Source organism: Pavona decussata, unplaced genomic scaffold (assembly GCF_977016875.1).
Source record: "Pavona decussata unplaced genomic scaffold, jaPavDecu1.1 SCAFFOLD_16, whole genome shotgun sequence".
In the NCBI taxonomy this organism is placed as follows: Eukaryota; Metazoa; Cnidaria; class Anthozoa; order Scleractinia; family Agariciidae; genus Pavona; species Pavona decussata.
The window spans coordinates 4,298,887-4,322,500 of record NW_028145439.1 but is presented as its reverse complement, the minus strand read 5'-3'; the positions used below and the strand labels follow the sequence as shown (position 1 = coordinate 4,322,500).

At 37.3% G+C, this 23,614-nt stretch overlaps 3 protein-coding genes across 3 annotated transcripts in view; all 3 read left to right on the top strand.

The window, feature by feature from the left end:
- The window catches only part of LOC146487452 (uncharacterized), a 13,786-nt gene extending 2,497 nt beyond the window's left edge, over nt 1-11,289 (top strand). Inside the window, exons 3-11 of the mRNA XM_085089064.1 lie at nt 641-1,225; nt 2,166-2,406; nt 2,795-2,907; nt 4,013-4,333; nt 5,120-5,377; nt 6,009-6,206; nt 6,797-6,954; nt 8,269-8,384; nt 8,927-11,289. Coding sequence (XP_084945190.1) covers nt 641-1,225; nt 2,166-2,406; nt 2,795-2,907; nt 4,013-4,333; nt 5,120-5,377; nt 6,009-6,206; nt 6,797-6,954; nt 8,269-8,384; nt 8,927-9,467 — 2,531 coding nt within the window. The 3' untranslated portion in view covers nt 9,468-11,289. The remainder of the gene's footprint in view (nt 1-640; nt 1,226-2,165; nt 2,407-2,794; nt 2,908-4,012; nt 4,334-5,119; nt 5,378-6,008; nt 6,207-6,796; nt 6,955-8,268; nt 8,385-8,926) is intronic.
- A 1,661-nt stretch (nt 11,290-12,950) lies between these two features.
- Nucleotides 12,951-22,805, top strand: LOC146487451 (uncharacterized). Its single transcript, XM_085088407.1, has 7 exons — nt 12,951-13,093; nt 15,173-15,435; nt 16,356-16,470; nt 17,021-17,107; nt 18,055-18,088; nt 21,010-21,151; nt 21,897-22,805. The coding sequence occupies exons 1-7, from the start codon at nt 13,024-13,026 to the stop codon at nt 22,419-22,421; spliced, it is 1,236 nt and encodes a 411-aa protein (XP_084944533.1). The 5' UTR covers nt 12,951-13,023; the 3' UTR covers nt 22,422-22,805.
- Nucleotides 13,079-23,614, top strand: part of LOC146487448 (uncharacterized) — a 54,919-nt gene continuing 44,383 nt past the window's right edge. The window contains exon 1 of the mRNA XM_085088172.1: nt 13,079-13,093. The gene's annotated coding sequence lies outside the window, so the exon portion shown is untranslated. The remainder of the gene's footprint in view (nt 13,094-23,614) is intronic.

Sequence of the window (23,614 nt, the reverse complement as noted above, 5' to 3'; positions counted from 1 at the left end):
ATAAATATAAGCTTAACACAGTAATCAACAAAAACTTTGGCAGAAGCCTGAACATTTTTTCCCCTCAGGCCTCACCGATAAAAAGACATTTGTCTGCATCACATCACTGATATCGAGATATCAGGATAAACTATATCAAGCCCTTTTACCAGTGATTTATGACTACATGTACATGTATATATTGCTCTTAGTTAGCTATTCCTGGTATTGAAGGGGCAGTGTAATCAACGTGAACACCCAAAAGACACATTTGTATAGATGAAAATTAAGAAATAATAGTCCAGTAAAATGGTTATTCTACATGTAGCACACAGAACCTAAGTGTGTGTGATTACAGATGGCCAAGATCGAAATGGAGTCCAACTTGACCTGAGTTTTTCAAGTTTCTGTCTTTGTGTCTTAGATAAAATTGGCTTGTTTTTCAATTTGTGTATGAACAAGGGACTTCAACATTACGTGTAGTTTTGCAAAAATTTGTGTCAAAACCTCTATTGATGACCACACTTCATAAATTGAAGCTCTAAAGTACTTTGTTGACAAAGTATATGTATATTTTAAAACAAAATTATGTAAAATTAATGAAGTAGCCAGCAATCCACTCCTAAACATACATGTAGTTTGTTTTTATTGCTTCTTTCAGTGTTATCCGACAACTTAGAGTGGTGGAACATTGTACCCCATGAGAGTTCAGATAGTGAAGTTGATGATGATGCTTGTGTTCCTGGTCACTCTGCCCATAACGGACTCTTGAACGCAGATGACATTGGAGATTTGATTGATGGATCTGATTTGCTTGAGGAACTTAGAACTTTAAATAATATCCAAGAAGCTACAGCAGAAACTCAGTCTTCTAAAGAATCAGATGAGCTATTGTTTTCTAATTCCCAACTGTCTGTGAAGGAATCTGTTATTTTGATTTTGGGTATTGTAACGAGGCACCAACTTTCTGGCGTTGCTATTAATGACATTTTGTCTTTCATCAACCTTGTTTGCCCAAAGGACAACAAAATGCCCAAAGATGCAAAGGAAATTTTTTCATTTTTTCAAAGTCAATCACAACAAATTGTAAAACACTTCTACTGTCCAAACAAGAAGTGCCAGGCATACGTTGGCCATACCATGTTACCTGAACAAGAAAGCTGCAGTGTTTGCAAATGCAAATTGAAAGAGGAGGCAATGTTTCTGGAAATACCAGTACAAGATCAGTTAAAGACAGTACTGTCAGGTAAATGTACATAAACATGTATGCAACATGCAACATGTATGTATTGTGTAGTTCCAGAAAATATCCATACCTCCCCACAGAAGGTTTTTTGTTTTGCACCCCCTCACCCCCCAGGAAATTCCAGTTTAGCTTCATACTTTTCTTTTAAAAGTTTGGCTTTTAAGACCACCCTCCCCTTAGGAATTTCCAATAACCTTCTGTGGAGGCAGTATGGATATTTTCTGGAACTACACATCATAAGATGCAAGTACATATGTAATCAGTAAATGTATTATCTACAGAGGGGTGCATTGGAGTTTTGCAGTATTACTGTTCCTGACTATTTCCAATGTACAAGTATTTTGGAAATGCCAATCCGCAACTTGTAGTATTGTGGTTTCATCCAATCCTGTGTTACAGAATGTGATATTCTTTTTAGTTTTCAGGGCTGTGCTCTAGCAGTGCTCAGGTGTCCCAGGCGACTAACATTAATTTGTCCTTGGGCGACAAGATAAACTTCATTTTTATACAAAATGTAAATGCTTGGCACCCAAAATTGTATAATTGATGATGATACTTAGAGCAATTTTGTTTTGGTAGACAGTTGTCATTGGTGTTACAGTATCATTCATGCTTGGAACAGACTATAAAATTGGTCCGTTGGCGATTACCAGAGTAAACATTTATAGTTGTATGGAAAGTGTGACCAACGTTAACCTGGCATTTATTATGGCAGTTTAGATATTCCATCATTTTTTGATGATGGTACAAATGTACATAAATGCTTAATGAAGGTGTTTGCCAATTTTTCGGGCTCTGTTAATTTCAAGACTGGCACTTTAGTTGTCTGATATTACTGTTCGAATTTCATGCCAACAAAGTGCCAGTGGGAGCACCTTTTACACTCTACTGTATCATGTCCGGTTTGTAAATTATTTACTGTTTTAAAACCTTTTTCTAGGGCCTGGTATTATTGAGAAACTTGATTACAGATTCAAAAGAGAAAAGCTTGATGAGACCGCCATTGAGGATGTGTATGATGGCCGTCTATATAAGAAGTTGGCAGCCGAAAATGGTTTTTTAAGCAGTCCAGATAACGTCTCCCTACTTGGAAATACAGATGGAGTGGCGTTGGTGAGATCAACAAGGGCAGGAGTCTGGCCAGTTTATTATGTCATCAATGAGTTGCCACCCAGAGAAAGGTAAAATGCTAATAAGTATTTGATGGCTTGGGTCACATTTCAAATGCTAATAGGAAACTAAACAAGGTTTTCAGGCAGAAAATCAAATCTAGTTTTTGGCTTCTGGTTGATAACGCAAACCTTCAGCTACCTTGAAGTAAACTTATTTTCCCTTTTTTTAAACAGGTCGCTAATTGTACTTTTGTTACCTCTAATCTTTAATATTTTTTTGGAAGGTTTGAATTGTCGGGATCAGTCCCTTCCACATGACTGTTAGTACACTGTGATAGAGGTCAATACTGATGCTGCCGTTTCAGGAGCCATGTCCCAAATATTGGCTGGACTACATGTACATGTAAATCCTCTTCAGTCTTCTAACCAAAGGCACTGGTTATAATTGTCTTTTCAGATTTAGCAGGTCGAATAGGCTGTTTGCTGGAGTATGGTTTGGCAAAGGAAAACCACATTTTTCTACATTTATGAAGCCATTTTGTCAAAGCATAAGAAATTTGTACACAGAAGGTGAGGTGTTAACCTGAATGCATACTGGTATAGGATTTCATTGATCATAAACAAGTTCTGAATGTTGGATCAAAATAGGCCATTTGAATTATTGCATCATTTTACTACAACAGTGAACTACCAGAATTCATTTCATTTTTCCTTTATTTAAATTGTGTAATCCCAGTGGGACTAAAATAACAAAAGCCATGATTAGCCTGAGAAAACAACTTGACTGAAGGATTCTGGTAGTTGTAATTAAAATGGCCTATTAATGGTTGTCTGGTCGTCCCAGGCAATCAAAAGTATGCTGAGTGGTTGCCACTATGGGCAACCTTATCTGCCATGGCATTAGAGCTATATTTTCTTGTCTTCTATATCCCATATATGCAATTCACACATGGGTTGATCAAAATGGCCACTGTTGTTTCCCCATCTGATTGGGTGAGGGTTATGATTGCATGTAACGTAAAGGACAGTGGTAAATTATTAACTCATACTGAAGATAAAAATTGCACTCTCCAAATCAGGCGAGCAAGTGATCAATCCATGATTACATTGTAGAACTTGCCCTAAGAGATCCATACATGCATTGGTGAGTGGGTAAGCACTAATTTCCAACCCTGCAGTGGCTATATTTAACAAAAGATACATTGTAGGCTACTCACTCTTTTGAATACAGTTGATGTTCATTTTTTTAACAAAAATGAAGCTCACTTTTTTCAACCACACATGAATGTATACTTGTACTTTTGGTTTCTTATCTTGAACCACAGCAAGAAGTTGGACAACCAAAATATTATTCGGGACAACAAGACTCAGAATTAAATTTTGAACCCTGAATGTACATGCACATGTATTTTTATGGAAAAAATGTACCATACACAATGACATTTAAGCTGCTTTATAATTAGTTTCCAAATGTCTCTCTAAAAATTTGCTTAAAATAGATGGTACACATACATGTGTACATGTACTGAGGATTATAACATGATAGCCTTTGTAAACACATTTATGGTACAGGGCCTTGAAGATTTTATGTACATGCAAGTACATTGTATGAAGTATGTTATAATTAGTAGGTTTGTCCCTGATTTGTTTAGTTGTTATTTTCATCTTTATACAGGTATTACAATTGGTGGAGTTGTCGACAGGACAATTAAAGGTATCCTCCTTGACACAAGCATGGACTCACCTGCAAGATCTGCTTGGCTAAACTTAAAACAGTACAATGGATACAATGGGTGCAATACTTGTACAGAACCTGGGGAACAACTGGACCTTGGTCCTGGAAAGAAAAATGCTAGACGGCAATGTCACATCTACCCCTTCAATAAAGAATATGCACAAACTACAGGACATGCAAAACTCAGAACACATGAAGTGGTCAAGCAACAGGCTCTTGTTGCCATGTCCCAAATTTCAAAGAAGGGAAAGGTTTCTGCGAGTATTCGAACTGTGAATTATGTGACAATCGTGTATTGATACACTGTAGCCTTCTGTTTCATGCATTTAAATATTCAAAACATACAAAGAAAGCATGTCCTTTGATACAGCCTTATGGTAAACATGTCCCTTTCAGTGTACCATGTGTTCAGGCAGCAAAGAGCAATACAAGATTGTATCAAAATTTGAATGGCATCTGACATTTCTCTCATTACCATTCAATAACAAAGCAATGTTGTCCATTGAATTTTTTAAACTTGATACTTCTCCAACATATCACTGTTAAGTGTGATACTGTGCATGTATAACACAAACAAAAAATGGATGTTCCATGTACATTGTATTATAAGCAATATCGTGACATCATAAAACAACCTTCTCCAAAAAGGTGGCAGCAAATTAAAAAATATACATGTTATGCATTGATATGTTGCTGTAGAAAGTTTCACTAAAAGCACAACCAAAACATCTGTATTAAAACCTAGACTTGACTGGGAGTATATAGCATGATACACCATGCCTTGTCTATCAATTCAAGAAATTGTGGTTTGGGTTCTAACTTGCTGTACATGACCTACCACAATGTACAGCATGTTGATTTTAAGTTTTAATCACCATTTTGGATAACAATCTTTTTAACCTGTACATATTTAATTTGGGAAGATAAACATTGGGAGCCAGCTAAAAACTTGTTACAGATTCATGTACAGCTTTGAACAGCCAGTTTCATGTAATAACATTACTATACATTATTTTTTTTTTTATGTTGTTATTTTCAAGGATCCAGTAGAAGGAGTCCTTGGCTTGTCTTGGGCATTTTCGTTACCACTACATGATGTAGTTGCTGGCACTGCTGTTGATTATATGGATTGCATCTGTGAAGGTGCAGTTGATCAACACTTGAAGGCTTGGTTTGAAGACAAGTCTAGTAACCAGTACTTGGGGAACAGATTGCATGAGATTGACAGCGCCTTGCTTTCTTTAAAGCCTATTTCCGAAATAACTCATCGACCCAGGAGTATATCAGACTGGAAACAATGGAAGGGTAAGTACATGTACATGTAAAAAGCTTTGGGTTTTAGAAAAATTTAATTTTCTCTGAATGACTATTCAGTTTATATATTATTAAAGTGAGCATCTTGATAAAACCCAGTTTGAGTCACTTCTAAATTAGTAACTTAAAACAAAGGCACAGAGCAGTTGAACCTCAGTAATAGCGAGGTTTCCGTAAGGAAAAGTTCCTCTGTGCTTGTTAACATCATTGCATATCTAAGTTTTGCAAATTAATAGTCATTATCATACCTCCCACATACGATGTACATGTATACATACACTCACACAGACTGGCAGACAGACATATGACATAATATCCTTCATTGTATAAACAAATGGGATTAAAGTACATGTGAATGAGTACGCTTGTGTGGTCCTGATTATGGTAACTAAATTAAATCACATGTGACTAAATTAATTTTGTAATGAACTATTTTGATACTATAATGAAAATAATTAATTTAAAATCAGCAAGCAATTAAAAATGTAGACAGAAATGTAAGGTATGTTGCACATACAGTATGTACTGTGCAGTCATACATGTATAAAATTTTTTTGGGTGTCCTGGGCAACCAAGACCATGTGCAGTAGGGTAACAGGTTTGATGACATTGTTATTTTCAGCTAATGAGAAGAGAGCATTTCTCCTCTACTATTCACTTCCGCTGCTGTTTGAAAGAGTGGATGAACAGTGCCTTTCGCATCTTGCCTTCCTTGTTGGAGGAGTTTACCGCCTTTTGAAAGACAGCATTTCTCAAACTGACCTGCAAGAGGCTGGTGTCTTTCTGAAGCTTTATTGTGCACAAGCACCATATCTTTATGGTGAGTATAATCACTTCTTGGGTTAACTGTTTTTTTTGTTCATTGGTGATGTACATGTAATCTCCAGCGTATTTGTCAATTCCTTGATATTGCTTTGAATTAATTTTTGTAACAATGCAGGGTTGGAAACTAAATTTTGAGAGCACTGGCCATCTATGCGATTGACTTAAATAATGCACTTGCCTTGATAAGGGATGTGTACTCATCCAACAGGATTCATACTCGCATGGACGGGTGGGAAAGTGCTAATTTCCAACACTGCAATGTTGATGTTCAGTTGGTTATATTTCTGTCTGATTTTATTGACATGCACTTTTACATTGTACCAGATAATGAAAAAAAATCTACCATATTTGGCTGTAAATGTATTTGAATCAACAGTCAAGTCCCATCACATGTAATGGAAACCTTCTTACCATGGATTGGTATCCCTTAGACAGAGAGTACATAATAACAGGAGTTATCTCTACACCGTAGTAAAAAAAACAAGACTTCAAATCCTATCCGAAATTTAACAGGGCATTTTTGGTAGAGTGTCTTGTATTTCACACCACTGTGATGCCATGTTTTTTTTTTTGTAACAACAACAGGTGAAAGATTCCAGACATTCAACATTCACCAGGTCCTTCATCTGAAAGAAACTGTGGAAAACTTAGGACCTCTATGGTCAAATTCATGTTTTCCTTTCGAGGATTACAATGGCGATTTGACAGGATACTTTCATGGAAGTCAAAATATCCAAGGACAGGTATGGTGGCAAAATAAAAGGATATTTATCTGCACATGATTGGCTTTATTGTGCTGGTAAAAGTGCCAGGGAAACTTTTGCAATAGGAAATAATGCAGAAAAGACCAAACATTGGAGAATGCAAACATATTTGGGGTAAAACAGATGTAGTGTGCCTTCCATGTACAGTTAAAAGCAGTAGTTAAAAGCAAATCTATTATGATATTGGGGGGGGGGGGGGGGCTACATGTGCTTTTGGTTAGCTAAAACGTGTACTGTACATTGGCCATTCATTTTGAACAACAGTTTGAAAGAATTAGTATTTGAATAATCTGCATTACCTAATGGTTCATTTGTTGTCCTTTGAATAAGAATGTCGAAGATCATTGTAATCGTTAAAAGGGATGGGATGTTGAAGTAAATGAATGCTTTCTATGCCATACACAAAATCAGGGTCTGAAATTGCGCTTTCCTGGTCGCCAATGCAACTAAAAATTTTGTACTGACGACCAGAATTTCACAACTAGTCGCCAGCGGGCGATTAACCATTTCATGCCACGATCATTATACAAACAATAACTTTGGTTTTCAGCCAAATCGATAAGAATAAAATTCAACGCCGCTTGCCAGTTGGTCACTTACTTTTTACCTTTCAACTGCTTTTGAAATATAAAACCGATTTTCCTGTTATTATATCACAACGCTACACAGCTCGAGCAGTGCGAAGCTTCGCCGCCATGTTTTTTGAACGAGAAATGCTGCATGGTTGTGGCCTGGTGTGAACAACATGGCGATCTGTCGATCGTCTTGACAGAACGCGAAAGGAAAGATCGTTTCCGGTTTTGAACATAGAGCAAAGAACCAACCGGCAGTTCTTCAATCTGGTACATTTCTTCTCCAAAAGGTAGAGACAAGATAAGGTATAAAGTTGACTTAAAACATTTAGCAGTCTTATGAAACTGCGTATACAGCCGGCATTCGATTCATTCGTCGTGGTTTTTCAGTGGTAGGTGTATAAATTGCCATTGGGGTCCCAAATGCAAACGCGTTCTCTTCGTTCTGATTCTTAAAAAAAAAATTGGCGAACAGAATTTTCCATCTGGCAACCAAAAATTTTGGTTTGTGTTTCACTGCGAAGGAAAATTTTTATTGACACTCTTTTTTTTGCTTTTTGGCGACCACATTTTTGCATATGGCGACTGAAAAAAATTTTCGGTCACCACTTGGCGCCTGCCTAAAAAAGTTAATTTCGGACCCTGAAAATAGATTATACAATGCCTAATGAAATTAAATAATTCTAAATTGTGACTTCTTTACAATTCAACCCCTCTCCAGATTGTCAAATCAATATGTGTGCAACAGCATCTTCCACAACTGGCAGAGTCGTTGCCTGAAGGCTCAGATGCCAAGGCGTTTTACAATACTCTCTTGTCAAAGTCCTATCACTGCAGGTAAGTCCATTAAAGCAAATGCACATGTAGCTGACAGCAAGTCATTGTATGTACATGTACTTTGATACAAATTCATCTAGGTACATATAATAAGGTAAAGTTGTACTCTGATCATACTGCTGGAGCTACATGCACACCATGAAGCAACTGGAAGTATTATTACTTCACCCTGCATGAGATGCTAGTGCACTGAAGGGTCCCCCCCCCCCCCCCCCCAGCATTGTGTTAGGTTTCCTAACACAATGCGGACCCAGACTTTAACCAACAACCTTCTGCTTGAAACTCAGACACTACATGTAACTACTAGACCACCAAAACAGGGTGATGAATCATAAGTGAAGTGAGTGATTCCACAACTGTTTTTACCATGCTATGACATACACCTGTACATATAAATAAACGTGGGAAATTTTACAGAAATTTTTATTTTTGTATCAAGTGCAACAGTGAACACACATCAAACTGCACAACACTCCTTGTACAACTCTAGGCTGCCTACATTTATTGTTTATATATGCCTTTGCTCTTTTATTTTGTACAAGGACTGTAGGGGAACAGATAACAGAAGGCACCTTTGTTGTGGGATCACTGGAGCGTGTCTGGCAAGCTTCAACTACATTGACTGTGGAGGAGCGAGAAGTTGTTGGGGCAGTTTCCAAAATGTGGCTATTCAGTCGAGCTGTTATAAATGGTGTGGAGTTCCAGAGTGAATTGTATAAAAGAACAACTGCAAGGAACAATTTCACTGCCATTATTGAAATACGTGGGAAGAGCCACTATGGTTCAATTGTAAAATTTGTAAAATACGAAGCAAAGTGTACCAGGATGTCATGTCAAAATGGCAAGTGCTCCTGTAGCTTGCCATTTCACTACATTGCTTTAGTTAAGAAAATGGCAAAGCATCCATCCCAGCTTCCATTTTACCAGGGGATGCAAGTAATCAGGCACATCAGACGGGTTACTATTGCAGACAACATTATTGTTGTGCCTATTTCCTCTATAAAACAGAAATGTATGTGGATTGAGACTGATGCTACCAGCACCTATGTGTGTCATCTTCCCAATTCGTTTGAGAAAGACTAATGTATACAGAACATGGACGTAACCCCTGGATATATCAAGTGCATGCACTGATTGGCTCAGAGCTGACACATCAAAGCTACAATGTATAAATGTATGTTAAATTTCAGATACTAGTCGGTGAAAATGTGTCTCTTAGGAATGAATTCTTTTTTTATAATCCAGGGGATTGGTACATGTATATAAAGGCCCATTTAAATGGTTTTGATTTTTGCCCAACATTCATAGTACAAATTTGTTAAAGTGTATTATGTTTGTATTACAAATGTCCAGTGTTTTTGAACAGATTGGTAACATTATCTACAACATTGATAAAGTCGTGTGCTTGTTGAATTGGTGTCAAATCAAAAGTCCTGGATTGTGCTGAAGCCATTTGAACACTGATCTAACTTTTTTTATACCTTTGTAGAGCATTGATTCAACATTTGTATAAGGAGTGTCATGAAAAAGTCAAAACTGTTTCATAAAGAACAGCCTTCTACTGGACGTTCATGGTGTCGTACAGTTGACTTATATGCAAGTTAGCAATGGGATTTTATAACGAATGATAATTATTGCCAAATTAAATGAAAAGAAAGTTTGAAGTTTCAATAGATTGAAGGTTGTATGACTGAAAGATTGTAGTTGGTTTCAAATAGCCCACAATAATTTATTAAGAGGATTTGCTTGATTTTTTATTTGTGGATGGTGAATTCAAAATCCAGGGTTTGTGTGCTTGAAAGACTTAAAATTTGAAAATCAAGTCCAAAGCCTTGGTTAAAGTTCCTTAAAAAGGTGTACTAGATTTGTTGGTTGAAAGTCCTTGTTAAACAGAATATCAGCAACATTTTATGTCAAGCAGAGGATATTTTTATATTGCGCCTGCACACTGTCATTGAAATTAAGTCACTGGAGATTGGATTCAAAAAAGGATGCAAACTCTTCGAATATATTTGAGGCTATAGATAAATAAATGTATTTTTCTACACCTCTCAAATACTGTATCAGATCTTAAAATCAGACTTCAACTAGTGGTGATGATGTTAATATGTGGTCAGTCTCAAAATAGTAAAAAAATAGTCTATTTTAAATCTGTTTGAAAATCGTCCTAATGGCATCATTAAATCAAAATTTCTGTGTTCACCTGAATTCAATTCCAAATATGTTTAAAATAGACTGTTTTTATGCTATTTTAAAAACTCCTTACGGATTTCAATTTTAAATAGTTTTTAAATATTCTATTTAAAAACTGTTTTTACTTTTTACATGGCAAAACTACATTTTAAATCGAAAACGTTTCCACGGTGTTTTTATAACAGTGTTTAAGTTGCCTATTTGAAAACTATTTTAAAAAAAAGGTCAGTAGTTGTGTTCTAAAAATATATTTGAAATACCCTGTTTAAACACTGTTTGTACATAAAATAAGAAATTCCAGTAGTAGTGGACTCAAAATAGATTTCAAATACTCTATTCAAACACTGTTTATAACACGAAATAAGTAATCGCAGTAGTTAAGGTCTCAAAATATATTTCAAATACCCTATTTTAAACCTGTTTATCGCTAAAAAAAATATTAAATTCGATGGAAAAGCCCCTCAGCATCATAAAATACTGTTTAACTATATTTGAAATACTTTTCAAATAATGACCAAAATTTGAAATTTTTTGCAAAATAGCATTAAAATACATAATAATGGCTTCAAAATAGTGTTCAAATCATTAAAATAGTTTTTAAATACTTTAAAACCAGTTATAAAATACAGTTGGTTTGGTAAGGGTTATTCAGTGTTATTCACAATTGATAAATATTTCACTTCAATAGCAAATTGCATAACTCACTTTTTAAATTCAGGAAAAGCAATATAAACGGTTCTTGAAACAATAAAGGATTGTTGGATTCTTTAGCGACGTTTTAACCCCATTTTAACAAGCTAGCTTCTGATGAGATTCCAAGAAATCGAAAATGCAGTAAAATTGTATGAGAAACAACATTAGACACTCGCCAGAAGAAATACACCAACATCCTAGAGACTCACAAGAACGTTGTCTGTCTTAGCTCTAAATGTCTGCTGCGGATGCGAGCTAAGCCACAAAATAATGGAGGTACATGTCAGCTCTAAGAACACAAAAGCTGTTTTTCGGATAAGAAGCAACTCAGAAAGCTAAAAGACAGCGCTACAACGAAGTTATAGCTCTCGAAAGCGAGAAACAACAATGATAAGCTTTGTGAAGACGAGAATCTGTTAGACACTCATATCCGTGCAATCCTCACGCAGCGAGATACAATAGCAGAAGCATTGATTCACGAGTTAAGAAATCCACGGATCGTGTATCTTTACAGACAACATTTATTTAGCACTACCTAAAATCTTGAAGTCAAAAGAAGCCGATAAGCTTAACAAATGTCACAGAGCTAGCATACACAATGGCATATCAACGCCTAATCCTTACGGCTCTTAGTGATCAGTAAAAAACCCTCCATTCAGTATATTTGAGAATTCCCCCTCACGATCAAGACAAACACCATTAAGAGCGGTCGCATCACATTTTGATCTAAAGGGAAGATTCTCTTACACTAAAGGAAAATCACTTAAAGACATATGCATGCTTGTAAAACCAAAACTGAAAAGGCTGTTATCAACACAACAGACACACAGGGGGTCGCTCAGGTCTGTCAACCCAATTTTAACACGAGAAATGTGGTTAAAAATGCCAAAATTCAGAAATAACAGATACTTTCAGTAGCGTTTACGAGTTTTGACAGTTTTAATTTATATCTGAGTGTTCAATTTGATCACGCAAATTTTAGTAAATTTTCAGATCTTCGCTTCAATCTTGAGATCTTCGTTTTTTCAGCGGTGATTTTCACGTCTTCGATTTCTTCGGAAATACCCATAGAGAGGCTCAAACTTGATTTGCGCGTCTGTCGCGTATCCAGGTTTTTAGGAGAGAGGGTTTCGATGAAAGGCGCCCTCCGAAGGCAGCGCCCTAGAAGGGGTCCGGGAGCCGCCCTCCGCTGTAACATTTTGAAATTTCAAGTCCTCGGAAACGCGATTTCCGCTATTCTGAGGCAAAGTCAGTCAGTCTCATTTTTTAAAGTTAAAATGCCATTGTTATTTTATTAAAATATGACAAAGCTACGTAAAAACATGCAAATCTGCATTAATAAAACTGTGTCATGATCATGACATGCCACCTGCAGGCTAACAGCATGCATTATAATCTGTTTGTTAGCGGCTCGACAACAAATACGAATCCACTCTGAAATTCAAATATATGAAATTGATATACTTGAACTGCGGATGAAAGGGTTAATAAAGGAGAAACCATCACGGTTTAAAAGAAAACCTAAAAAATCCCATTCAAGCCTGATTTTGTTTTTCGGGCTTTCTTTTCGCAACTGCTTAGCTTGCAGTGCGTGGGTAACTGCGATCCTCTCTAATTTAATGCAAATGAAATTTTTTTGCCTTTTGATTGACGTTGAATTTATTATTAACGCGGAAAAAAAGAAACTTACCTTCGAAAGATACGTGTGTATTTGTCGAACTCTCGCACGCCGCGAGCTTTGTACCGTGAGGTCATGTTTTTGTTTGTTCTGATTTCTGCTGCGTTGCTCTCTCAGATTCACGGGCAATTCTGCACTTCAAAAAGTTGGTATCCTCTCTCGATGCATGCCTTGCGCTTAGTGTTCTTTAAAACACCAAAGTAAAGTCTTACACTTAACAATGTCATTTGGCTAAAATATTGAAACACTTAATTGAGGTCTGTCGTAACAACATAGAGATAAAATTTTAGAACACCAAATTAATGCAGTCTTACCAGTAATGTTAATAACATTGAGCTACAACATAAAAAACCCCCACTAAATTAAAGTCTTGCTTAACAATTACATTGGACTTAAACATTTTTACGGCAAACGGTAAACGTGAGATTCGCGTTGATGCTTTCTCGACAAAAAAGAAAAAGAAAAAAAATATTGGTATATAGCTGAGAATAGTGCAAAATAATTCTGGCGTAAAACAGTTCACTAACAAGCTGAAAGCAGCGAAGGGCAGATAGGATAAACATGGTGACCTGGTTATTTCTGCCGTTCGCTGTTTGCCGTAAACGTAATTCTCAATATCTTTAATGTTAAGGTGTTCCCTCGAAATAAAATTTGTCGTGAGAAAAAAAGACAATACAATAAAAACATAAACCATCGTGGTCACGAAAGAGCTACGATCCACTTAAGTTAATCCATAATTGCTTCCGATAATCACTAAGTGTAAAGTGACAGAAATTAAAGTGCCTTGTGCATATGCCTATAAGGATCTAGTAAACTCGTCAAATCAACTCGGCAAATGCACGAAACACCCTAGCATAAACTGAACCAAACTGACATCAATGTGTTATAGTGCTTGAGATGCAACGACGATGAAACTACATCGAGGTGTGTTTCAAATACATACAAGTCCATTCTACAGTAAACATGGGAAAAAAATTATAGGCTCAAGCTGGTGTCTACTTAACATGGGTCCGCTTAATACAGGTTTAACAAGCAATCGTTACTACAATGCTTTAAGAACTCCGCCGCACGCTTGCTGACTTTTTCTGGAAAAAATGGGCGTAAACTCCAGTACTTATCAATGACTGTTAAGGACTTTAAACGTGACCTTAAGACTAGTTTATTTCAAGCTTCTTTTCGTTCATTTTTTTTCCAAATTTTTTAATGTTATTATTTTTATTACTATCCTCTATAGTTATTGTAAATTTTGACATTATACAGGATTGCAAATATTTAAGAATGATTTATTTGTAACTTAGGTATTCACATGTCGATCGAAATCGATCATCGAAAAGGTAGTAGATAAGTCGATAGCACTCGACATCTGTCGATAATTTTTAACCGACAAGTTTAGTTTGTCAATAAAAGTCCATAATCACAAAATTTTAAAGTGACTATCGATTGTTACCGAGAATAATTGGGCCAATTTTCAATCGCCGGCGCAATTCACCAAGCATGATAATCCGATAGTTTTAATGGCAAGTGTAAGCAGCTCTACAGCCTTAAATAAGTATAGCGATTAAGTTTAATAAAAGCTGAGCAACCAAGTGGTTTGTTATAAATGCTGTTGTTATTCAATGTAGAATAGAGTGTTTACCTTGAGAAATGCTTAACATTATTTCGTTCACCCGTGCTTAAACCGTTCGATCGTGCCGGCGATTTCGTTCCCTGTAATGTTCCCTGAGCCACATTTTTCTAAAAACAACGGACTTTCGAGAGGTTTTTTGAGTTTTGAAGTGAATAGAGTTATTTTGCTGCTCTTTTTTTTGTTTGAGCTTCTAATAGTTATACAGTGTGCTAAATCCGGGTTTAATGAAGTCTTGCTATGGCCGATCGGCTCTCACTTCGTTAGTCCGTGTTCGACTACACTCCTATTTCCCGCCATACGTCTTTTTGATATTCAGATATTTGTCGATTAAAATCGATCAAATCGAATTTTAACATTAAAAATCGATCAAAATCGATAATTACAAGATTTCTTGTGATAAAATTTTATCGATTTCCGATATTTTTCGATTGATTAGTATCGAATTCAATCGACAACAATCAATGTTTTTCGACTTTCGAAATTATCGACATGTTACGCCCTGCTTAGCTTTTAGAAAAATTGTAAAAAGCTTGGAGACTTCGAGTGATAAGCGCTAGATAAGTTCTGTTTATTATTATATATATTGTTCTTTCTCAGATGACTGCCGCCAATTGGAGTTCAAGCCCTCGCACACATTTGATTGTAAACGCCTGGAAAACAACGTGATTCGCACCACTGACGTCATGGATGGCGATTTCTGTGAGAAAGCATGCTACATGGAGCCTAATTGTGTTAGCTACAACTTGGAAAAAGCGCCACAAATTAATGGCAAATATAAATGTGAGCTGAACAATTCAACATTCGAAGGTCAAAAGAGCAAACTGAAGACAAATTCAAAGTATATATACCGTGGAGCAAAGGTACATGATCTACCTGCAGCATTCTCGAAGAGTTGAGACAATCTGGGTCAAAAGTGTGCCATTTGGGGGAATTTCCATTTCAGAACTTTTCCACTCCCTAACCCCCCCCCCCCCCCCCTCCTTCCTGTTTATGATTATGTTTAAACCTAGCAGCATCAACATTGAAAGGAGGGGAGGGGGCGTTGGAGGGTAGAATTACGATGAACTGTTTATGTTAAATGAGGTAATATAGCGAGACTGCTTATTCAGGAAAGGGTGTCTGAACCTTTTTGGAACTATTTGTAGTTTCAAACTGGTAAAAAGAAAAAAAAACACTCACATTTGAAGCAAGCTACCTAATGAAATGAGGTCGATCTCACGAATCGAGTTATTCTCTTAATATCTTGCAAACTATAACTGTTGCTTAGCTTTTAACACTTAACATGGCCAGTTTGGTCAAAGATTTATAGACTTGATAGAGTTATCTCTAGTGATATCAATATAAACCACACTATCATTTTAAGCCTTGATGAAAAGAAACCGTATCTTTCAAAACAATTCAAGGTTTGTCAGCAGGATGAACATTTAGTAGGAGGTCGATTGTTGATATACCCACAAGTATAGCAACGTCTGTGGACCCTGTTTCGTCTGGTGCTTTGCATCTCACAGTCAGTGGGGCCTCCAGTAAGAAAAAACAAGTCCTTAGTTCTGTCTCGAAACAATTTTTCCCCGAATGTTGATTAAACATCATTTTAAAGTACTGAATGTTAGCTCCCTACACGATTTCGTTAGTCTCTAAACAAAATTCCTAAATAAAGTAACACATTAACTGATTTGATAGCTGTTCACAGGTTCACAGCAAATTTTTTACGTACAATCGAAAGATACCAGTTATCAGTATATCCCTTTGTACCAAGCTTTCTTTTTTCTCCTTGTCAAAGAATGCATGTTTGAAAAACTCTTGCAAGAACGATGCAACCTGTCAAACAGGTTTTACAGAAAAGGGATACCGCTGTTTGTGCACTGCTGGATTCACGGGCTTTCATTGCAAGAAAGGTATGATAGTAAGCCTTATACAAACGGCTCAGGTCAAGTTCGGCCATTGCACCAGAAAAGTTCAGCTGATTGTATTTGGATCGGCTAAGGAGTTCTTCATGCTTTGTGAAGCCGTAAATAATGGCTGAAGAGTGACTCAGTAGTGGGTCAAATCTTCCCGATCTTCCCATGAGCCGAACGTAACACATGAACTGTGCGTTAATCCGTTCTGAAAATCATGTAACAGCGCTGCTAATTGGCTCCAAATTCTTGGCGTGATCAGTCACGCAGAAAATCTGAGAGATGAAACTTTGAATAAGTAGGTTGGTTAAAGAGACATCAAATATTTAAGACATAGCATAAAATTGGCAAAAAAGGGATAAAATGTTGGACGTATGTATGATTGTATTTCGTTGGGGTGCGCGCGACGAAGCCAATGTTGTGCGTGCCTCAGCGTCGACATTGCTCTCTAACGTTACTCAATTTCCTGCCACATACTCAGGCTATTTATTTAATGTGAAGTAAAGACATTGAAGTGGAAGTTAAAATGATGTAAGTCATTGCTTTTCAGATATCAACGAGTGTGCTACGGAAACCCACAATTGCAGCGAGGATACCATTTGCAACAATACCAAAGGATCTTACAGTTGTGAACGAGGTGATAAAAGTTTTTTTTAATATATTTTTTTATTTTATTCACCACGACATGTATATTCGTAAAAAATTACAGTGAATAATAGACTAGGATGTTACATAAGTTTATATTGAATAATAATAGTAATTTAAGAAGAAGTAAGAAGTGGCGAGAAGACCTCAAGAAACCCCCAGGCTTATACTGAGAGGTCTCCTCGGAGATATGTTAGGACTGTAAGACTAGTAAGGACATTTTGTATTTTCATTTTTTTAACATACGGTGGTAAGACTATAAAAACATAACAGAGTCGGACGTTTCATACAATTAACTGAGGAAATCAAGAAGCTTTCTTTTGAAGGTGGATAGACTAGGGGAAGACGTAATTGATAATGGCAAAGCATTCCATATTATTGGCTTTCTAAAGAGTATAGTAAATTGCTTGATATTAGTTCGGCAGGTGTGAGGTCGAAAATGAGCTGTGGTTCTAGTATCATAATTATGAATTTGACCACCTGTAAACCTGCAAACGTTGGTGATAGGAAAACATAAATTTTGGGACATAAAGGGAATTCACTTTAAAAATACCTCGGATATTCAATTATGCAAATAAAGGTGCAGAAGGTGCAAGGTGATTAGAATTTGTCATAGCTCGCACAGCTCGTTTTTGAAGAAGAAAAATGCTATTTAAGTTTGGGGGGGGGGGGACGGGGGCTGGTATTTGTATAATTTAGGGAGTACGCTAACTCTGTGGTTATACACGAATAAATATCTTCGTTTAATGATATATAGTTATTACCACTGCATTTGAATTAACTCCTCCGTTAGCAGTTACTCCTATCTGCGGGTTTTTCTAATGGTTTATTTATGTGAATGAAGTTCCCTAGCTAGCACTGTCTTTGCAATGTAAATTGTATGATTTGTCAGTAACATGCAAACGTTTTCTCCTTTTCTTTATTTCAATTGCAATATAGTTTCATCCTGCCGGGAAATTTATGACAAAAAGATGTAAGTATCAAATATGTCTTTTAGACCTTGACCTAAAGTTTCAAATTCTGCCAGTTATGTATCTTGCTTTGTACCAACAACCTAGTTTCCAGGGTTGTGAATTAGGGAGGGGTGGGAAAAGACCCTAGCATGAGCTGGTCACGTGGCCAACAAACACCTGAAAATCTTGGGTGTAATAAATTAGCGATGACTAGATTTGGCATGTTTCTAAATTCGCCTGTTAGTATAGGTAATCACATGATTCCGAGTGATTCCATGATTCCAATAAATAAGCACGAGTAAAATTTTAAAAGGCTAACAAAATTGCACGAGCCCGCAGGGCGAGTGCAATTTGTGGTCTTTTATTGTGCTAATTTATTCCAAATTGCACGAGAAAAATCATGTGATTACTTGTTAATGATATACACACAAAAATTTCAGGTGAGCTTTTGCTTATTTCCTGTCCGTCAGCTAATGCTACGCCTGCATGTATTTGATTGGTTTCAAAAATGACAAGCTTGATTGACATACATGTTCATACGTATGGAAAACATGCTAAAAAAACTGTCTCTCTAAAAAGAGCAAGTTTTTAACTCACTAAGCAAAATTATCAGCCAATGTTAAAAGAAGTGTGAAGTCAATCACCGTCCTCCGCATGTTTTCGAACTGACCAGATTTCAGGAGCTGGGGCTTTGCAGACAGTCCAGAGTGGCGTGTTTTAGTCTGGCTCTCAATGAATCTTTCAACGTTTGTTTTTGTCCAAGCGCAGCCGACATAGAAATCTTCAACATGATATTGAGTCAGGTCAGTCACCAAACCGTTTGTACCAGGACTTGTACTTCAAAGCCTTTCGCTTTTCCAAAGCTCATTTAATTCAGTATTCGTCAGACTTCCAAGACTTGTTTGGCCGCTTGACTTGAAGCTTACCTTGTTGTCGCAGTAGCCCAGCTTTACCTTCAAGCCTTGCTTCGAACTTTTTTACTCTCGGTTTCTGTGGAGCATTCTTAGGCAACGTTCAATGCTCTGGGCGGAGTCGCGAATCGACGGAGCCCAATACGGAATATATTTTCTCCCAACGCCGTCAATATAAAGTCGTAATGCCGTCTCAGATACGAATTTAGTTTTTTATCGCGATACTGACATTTTGTTGGAGAGAGTAAACGGATAAAGTACAGATCGTGCGCTGATTGAAAGAGAAATTCTTACTTCAGTTAAACTGTAGCCATGGTAATATCCGTGCGCGAAATTTTTTCTCCGGGCGGGTTATTTGAATTTTTGGCTTAAATTTTTACGGCAAAACAAAGAAAATGCAAAAATTTACGCTCAGTCAGTCCATAAAGCACCTACCATTGATGAAATAGACGAGCTAGTAGGTTTGAACATTTTACAATACCAGCAAATTTTATTGAAAATTTGTTACCGCCGGGATATAAACAACAACATGAAAACAGTGATGAATAAACCTCACAATCAGAAGCAAGAATAAAAAGAGTAACCATACTAGTACCCAAAAACGAAAACAAAGCATTGTTATCCTAGCTTAGATGCCGTGGAGATTAATAGAAATTTGAAAGAAACCAAGCGGTGAAGAATACTGTAAAAATTACCGAGTCTGACGTTCGGCGCTACGACAAGAAGATCGAATTGACAGACCTGAGCCATGAAAGAGAACGTAGCAGAGCTCTTGGAGCAATTGTTTCTAGAGATAAAGAGACATCACAAAAGAAACAGATCCTTTTGCTTTGAAAATGCCATAATCTATTGGAATTTAAGCTCATTGTTATTTACCGTGGCCGCTTTCACACTCAAGAAAGTCTTTTAAGTAAATTTCTCCTCATCGAATTAATAATCACTCTTTTTCGCTTAAATTCAAGGAAAAAGTTGTATCCGCTGTATCATGGTACATGTTCACCACAAAAAAAAAAAAAAAAAAAAAAAAAATTATAAGTGGTCCTTGAACAGTGTCAGAGGCTTTGTAAACTCAAATGAAAAGAAATAAACAGCACCATCCAACGTTGCATGTTCATTCACAGAAGTAAAATTTTGATCTGTGCGCGCCGAACCCGGCCATTTAAGTGCCGTGCTGTCGTGCTTACATGAGCAGTTTTTTGCGCCAATCAGAAACCGTCATTTTGAGACGACATTATCGCAAAATAACGTCGTCTCCGCGCAATGGGAAGATCCCCCAGGATCGCGATAATCAGAGAGAGCTACTGTGACAGAGATTCAAAAGATCTCTGCGCGAATCCTCAGAAAGGTGCTTAGTATCTGAATAGAATAATTGACTTGAGTGACTGATGCCCCAGGGGCATGGTTTGCGCCCGGCTGATGCACAAAATGAATACCATCAAAGACTGTGATAGTAGATAATAATAATAATAATAATAATAATAATAATAATAATAATAATAATAATAATAATAATAATAATAATATTTTGATACAATAATACATGGCGGCAAGTTGTGCAGAGGCCGACGACTCATAACAGAAAGCAAGCCAACTTCGGAGCATCAACGCATATACAGGTGGCATGATAAAGTGCTTAGCAGCTGTTTCTAGCAGAAAGCTAGTCAGATTGGTGACTCTGGGGACGACTAAGTCTGTTTTTAATAATTCGTTTCTTTCAAACAAGCTTCCGAGCGTAATGGCGGAAACCTCACAATCACAGAATTCTACACGCAGGGGGACGCGTTTGAAACGGACTGAAGCTATGAATTTTATTTTATGGATAGTAAATAGTTTTAGAATTTAATTACTAGAATCCTTATGATTAGGAGTTGGGATTTTAATTGTAAGGACTTTGGTCGTTGCATTGATTGGCTACGGCTGGCCGCCCAATCATTGTTTAGGATATCTGGGCATCCAGAAGTTTTTACTGCCGTTATAATAATTCTGAACTAATTTGGAAGGCTCTGTTATGATAATGTCCCCTTTATTAGATCCTTTCAGAGCAAAGCCTACCCACTGATGTTGGATGATAAAGTTATCAATGTCTATTGTCACATGACTATGGAGACTACTGGAAGTGGAACATGCGGAGATGGCGGATGGACGCTGATCATGAAAACTGATGGCAATTACGTAGGAAGTTTCAATCATTTCAAATAATTGTTAGGCCTATCTAGACTGGGGAGAAGAGGAGGGGAATGTGCCCCGCGCGGACTTTCGAAAGTTAAGAAATCCTTTTATATTGCCTTATATCCCTGCTTCAAGTCCCTCCAACATTTCCCCTCGTGTTCGGGCACCTTAACTCTTTTCACTACCGTCAATCACTGCAGCGGACCTCTTAGAAAACAACAACGTTTGGTACAACGAGGATCAAAAAGTCATGTTCGTGTGCTGTGATTGGCGGATTTCCATCCACTTTTCTATTTTTCACGTTTCTGTATTTTTGCGGTCAGTCGGTTGTCGCCGTAAACTAATTTTAATTGACGGCAGTAAAACGCGCAAATCGTTCGTTGGGTTGTGAAGGTCAGAGTCCGTACATTGTTGAAAGGCACGTACCACTGTGCAACTGGCTATCCTTGAATATCTCTATTATTATTTGGGAAGGAAACTTTTCACTACCATTTCGAACGCTTGGGAATCTAGGCTGCAGAAAGTTTTAGGAAACCGAATGTTATTTCCTCATCTCAGAGTAACCAACTGTTGCTGGACTTACAAAAATGCTAGCTGACCGTTTTACACATGCAAGATTAATGCGTTCATCACTAAGTTTTCAGGATCAGTGGGACAACTCCATGGTTTTGGAATAAATGAGGCAGATTCATTAAACTTACTTGACTTGGCAAGTGATTGGTTAATAATGTGAACTTTGTATTTATAGAAAACCTTTCACTACGATTCATCCTTTTGGACGAACAAAAACACCTTCAACCTTGCTGGAGGAAAGACTGGATTCGACAATGAAGAAACGAAGCTACCAACCTACTGGAACACCTCCTTCTCCAAACTCTGCCTCGGTATGATGATCGACCAACAAATCAGGTTTATTGTTATAAATAAGCAGACCAGTTCGTTGTATTCACTGATCGCTGATGGACAATACTGGGCCACCCAACTGGGTCGTGACACGTGGAAGTCGCTGATTGGTTCCCAGGCATCATTGCAGCAAAAATGTGGCAGAGAAGGGTTCAACGTTGTGAGTGACAATTCTAACCATGGTAGGGCAAGAATCGGTATACTTGGTGACAACGAAGACAACTGCGAATACACTGACTCCAGAGTGGGATTTGGTGGTGGTGGAGTACCTAATAATAATAATGCGTGTGGAAACGGGGCTGTAGCTATACATGGGGCGGACAATGGGGACAAAAGCATCATGACCATGGGATTCATCTTTGTGCAGTGAAAAGGGATCTACAGAAGCGCGAAGTTAACTAAGGTAATTTGAATTTAAGCCTAGGCGTAGTATTTGCTCAGACTGGCCGTTTTGTAGACGCTGATTTTCAATGTGTACTTTTTGGTTACTGAACTGCTTCAAAGAACATAAAAAATAGTTTTATTGAAGGATAGATTTCTTTATAAGATGCCTGTAGAGTAGATCGGTTGTATTTGCTGGTGCAAAGTCGCGGCTGATTTGAAAAAATATATCCTTCCTGGCAGGCATCAGCCGATGAGAAAGAAGGAAAAGGCAGTTGCGCTTCCTGTGCCATTTAGCCAACTTTGTCTTATTAGATGAAGATACAAAATATGTACAATCATTTTGTAAGCTGTAACAAAGTTTACCACTTGAACTTTATATATACATTTATTTCTAATTGTTATTTGCAATATTAATGGCATGGTCCACGAGCAGCAGTTACTAAATAGGAAGGCCATTATGGTATCAGTTAGGAACGAAGAATTGCTTTCGTTGTTTTTGTAATTGTTATTACTAAAAATTAATTTTCGAGAAAAGTCAGAATAACAATTGATAAAATACAACTTTAAAAAAGCAAACATGAAAAGGGGACTATTAAATATTTTAGTCGTCGTGGTTGTCTTGCTTGTCCTACCTTTTTTATTTTTCACCGGTGTTTCAATCTTCAATGGAACCTCTCCTTACGGACACCCCTATAATACGGATATCTCTCTATTACGGACAGTTCACTTGGTCCCTGAGAGATTGAAATCCATGTTAAGCCTACTTCACTAAAACGGACACCTCTATAATACGGACACTTATTCCTGTCCCCTTGGTGTCCGTAATAACGAGGTTCGACTGTAGTCGTTTTCTTTTCCAAAACAATAAAAAGTAGTCGGCAAAGTACTCTTTTGAGCGTGTCCTAAGGGAAAGGGAGATCTCTGATATGGCATGTATCTCACTTCACAGTTTTACGACAAAATCAGGAGAAGGTATGCCTATCTATTTCCACCTCGGTGGAATATCTTTCGCAACAGCTGCCCCGCGGTTGTGGAAATTATTGCCACCAGTCACGAAGGACTCATTGTCATCTTTAAATAATTTTATCTTACCACAGGGAGGGGGCGGGAGGGGAAGGGAAGTTCTCCTCGTAACATACAAAGCTTTTAATAGAGACCTGGGGTGTTTACCATTTACAT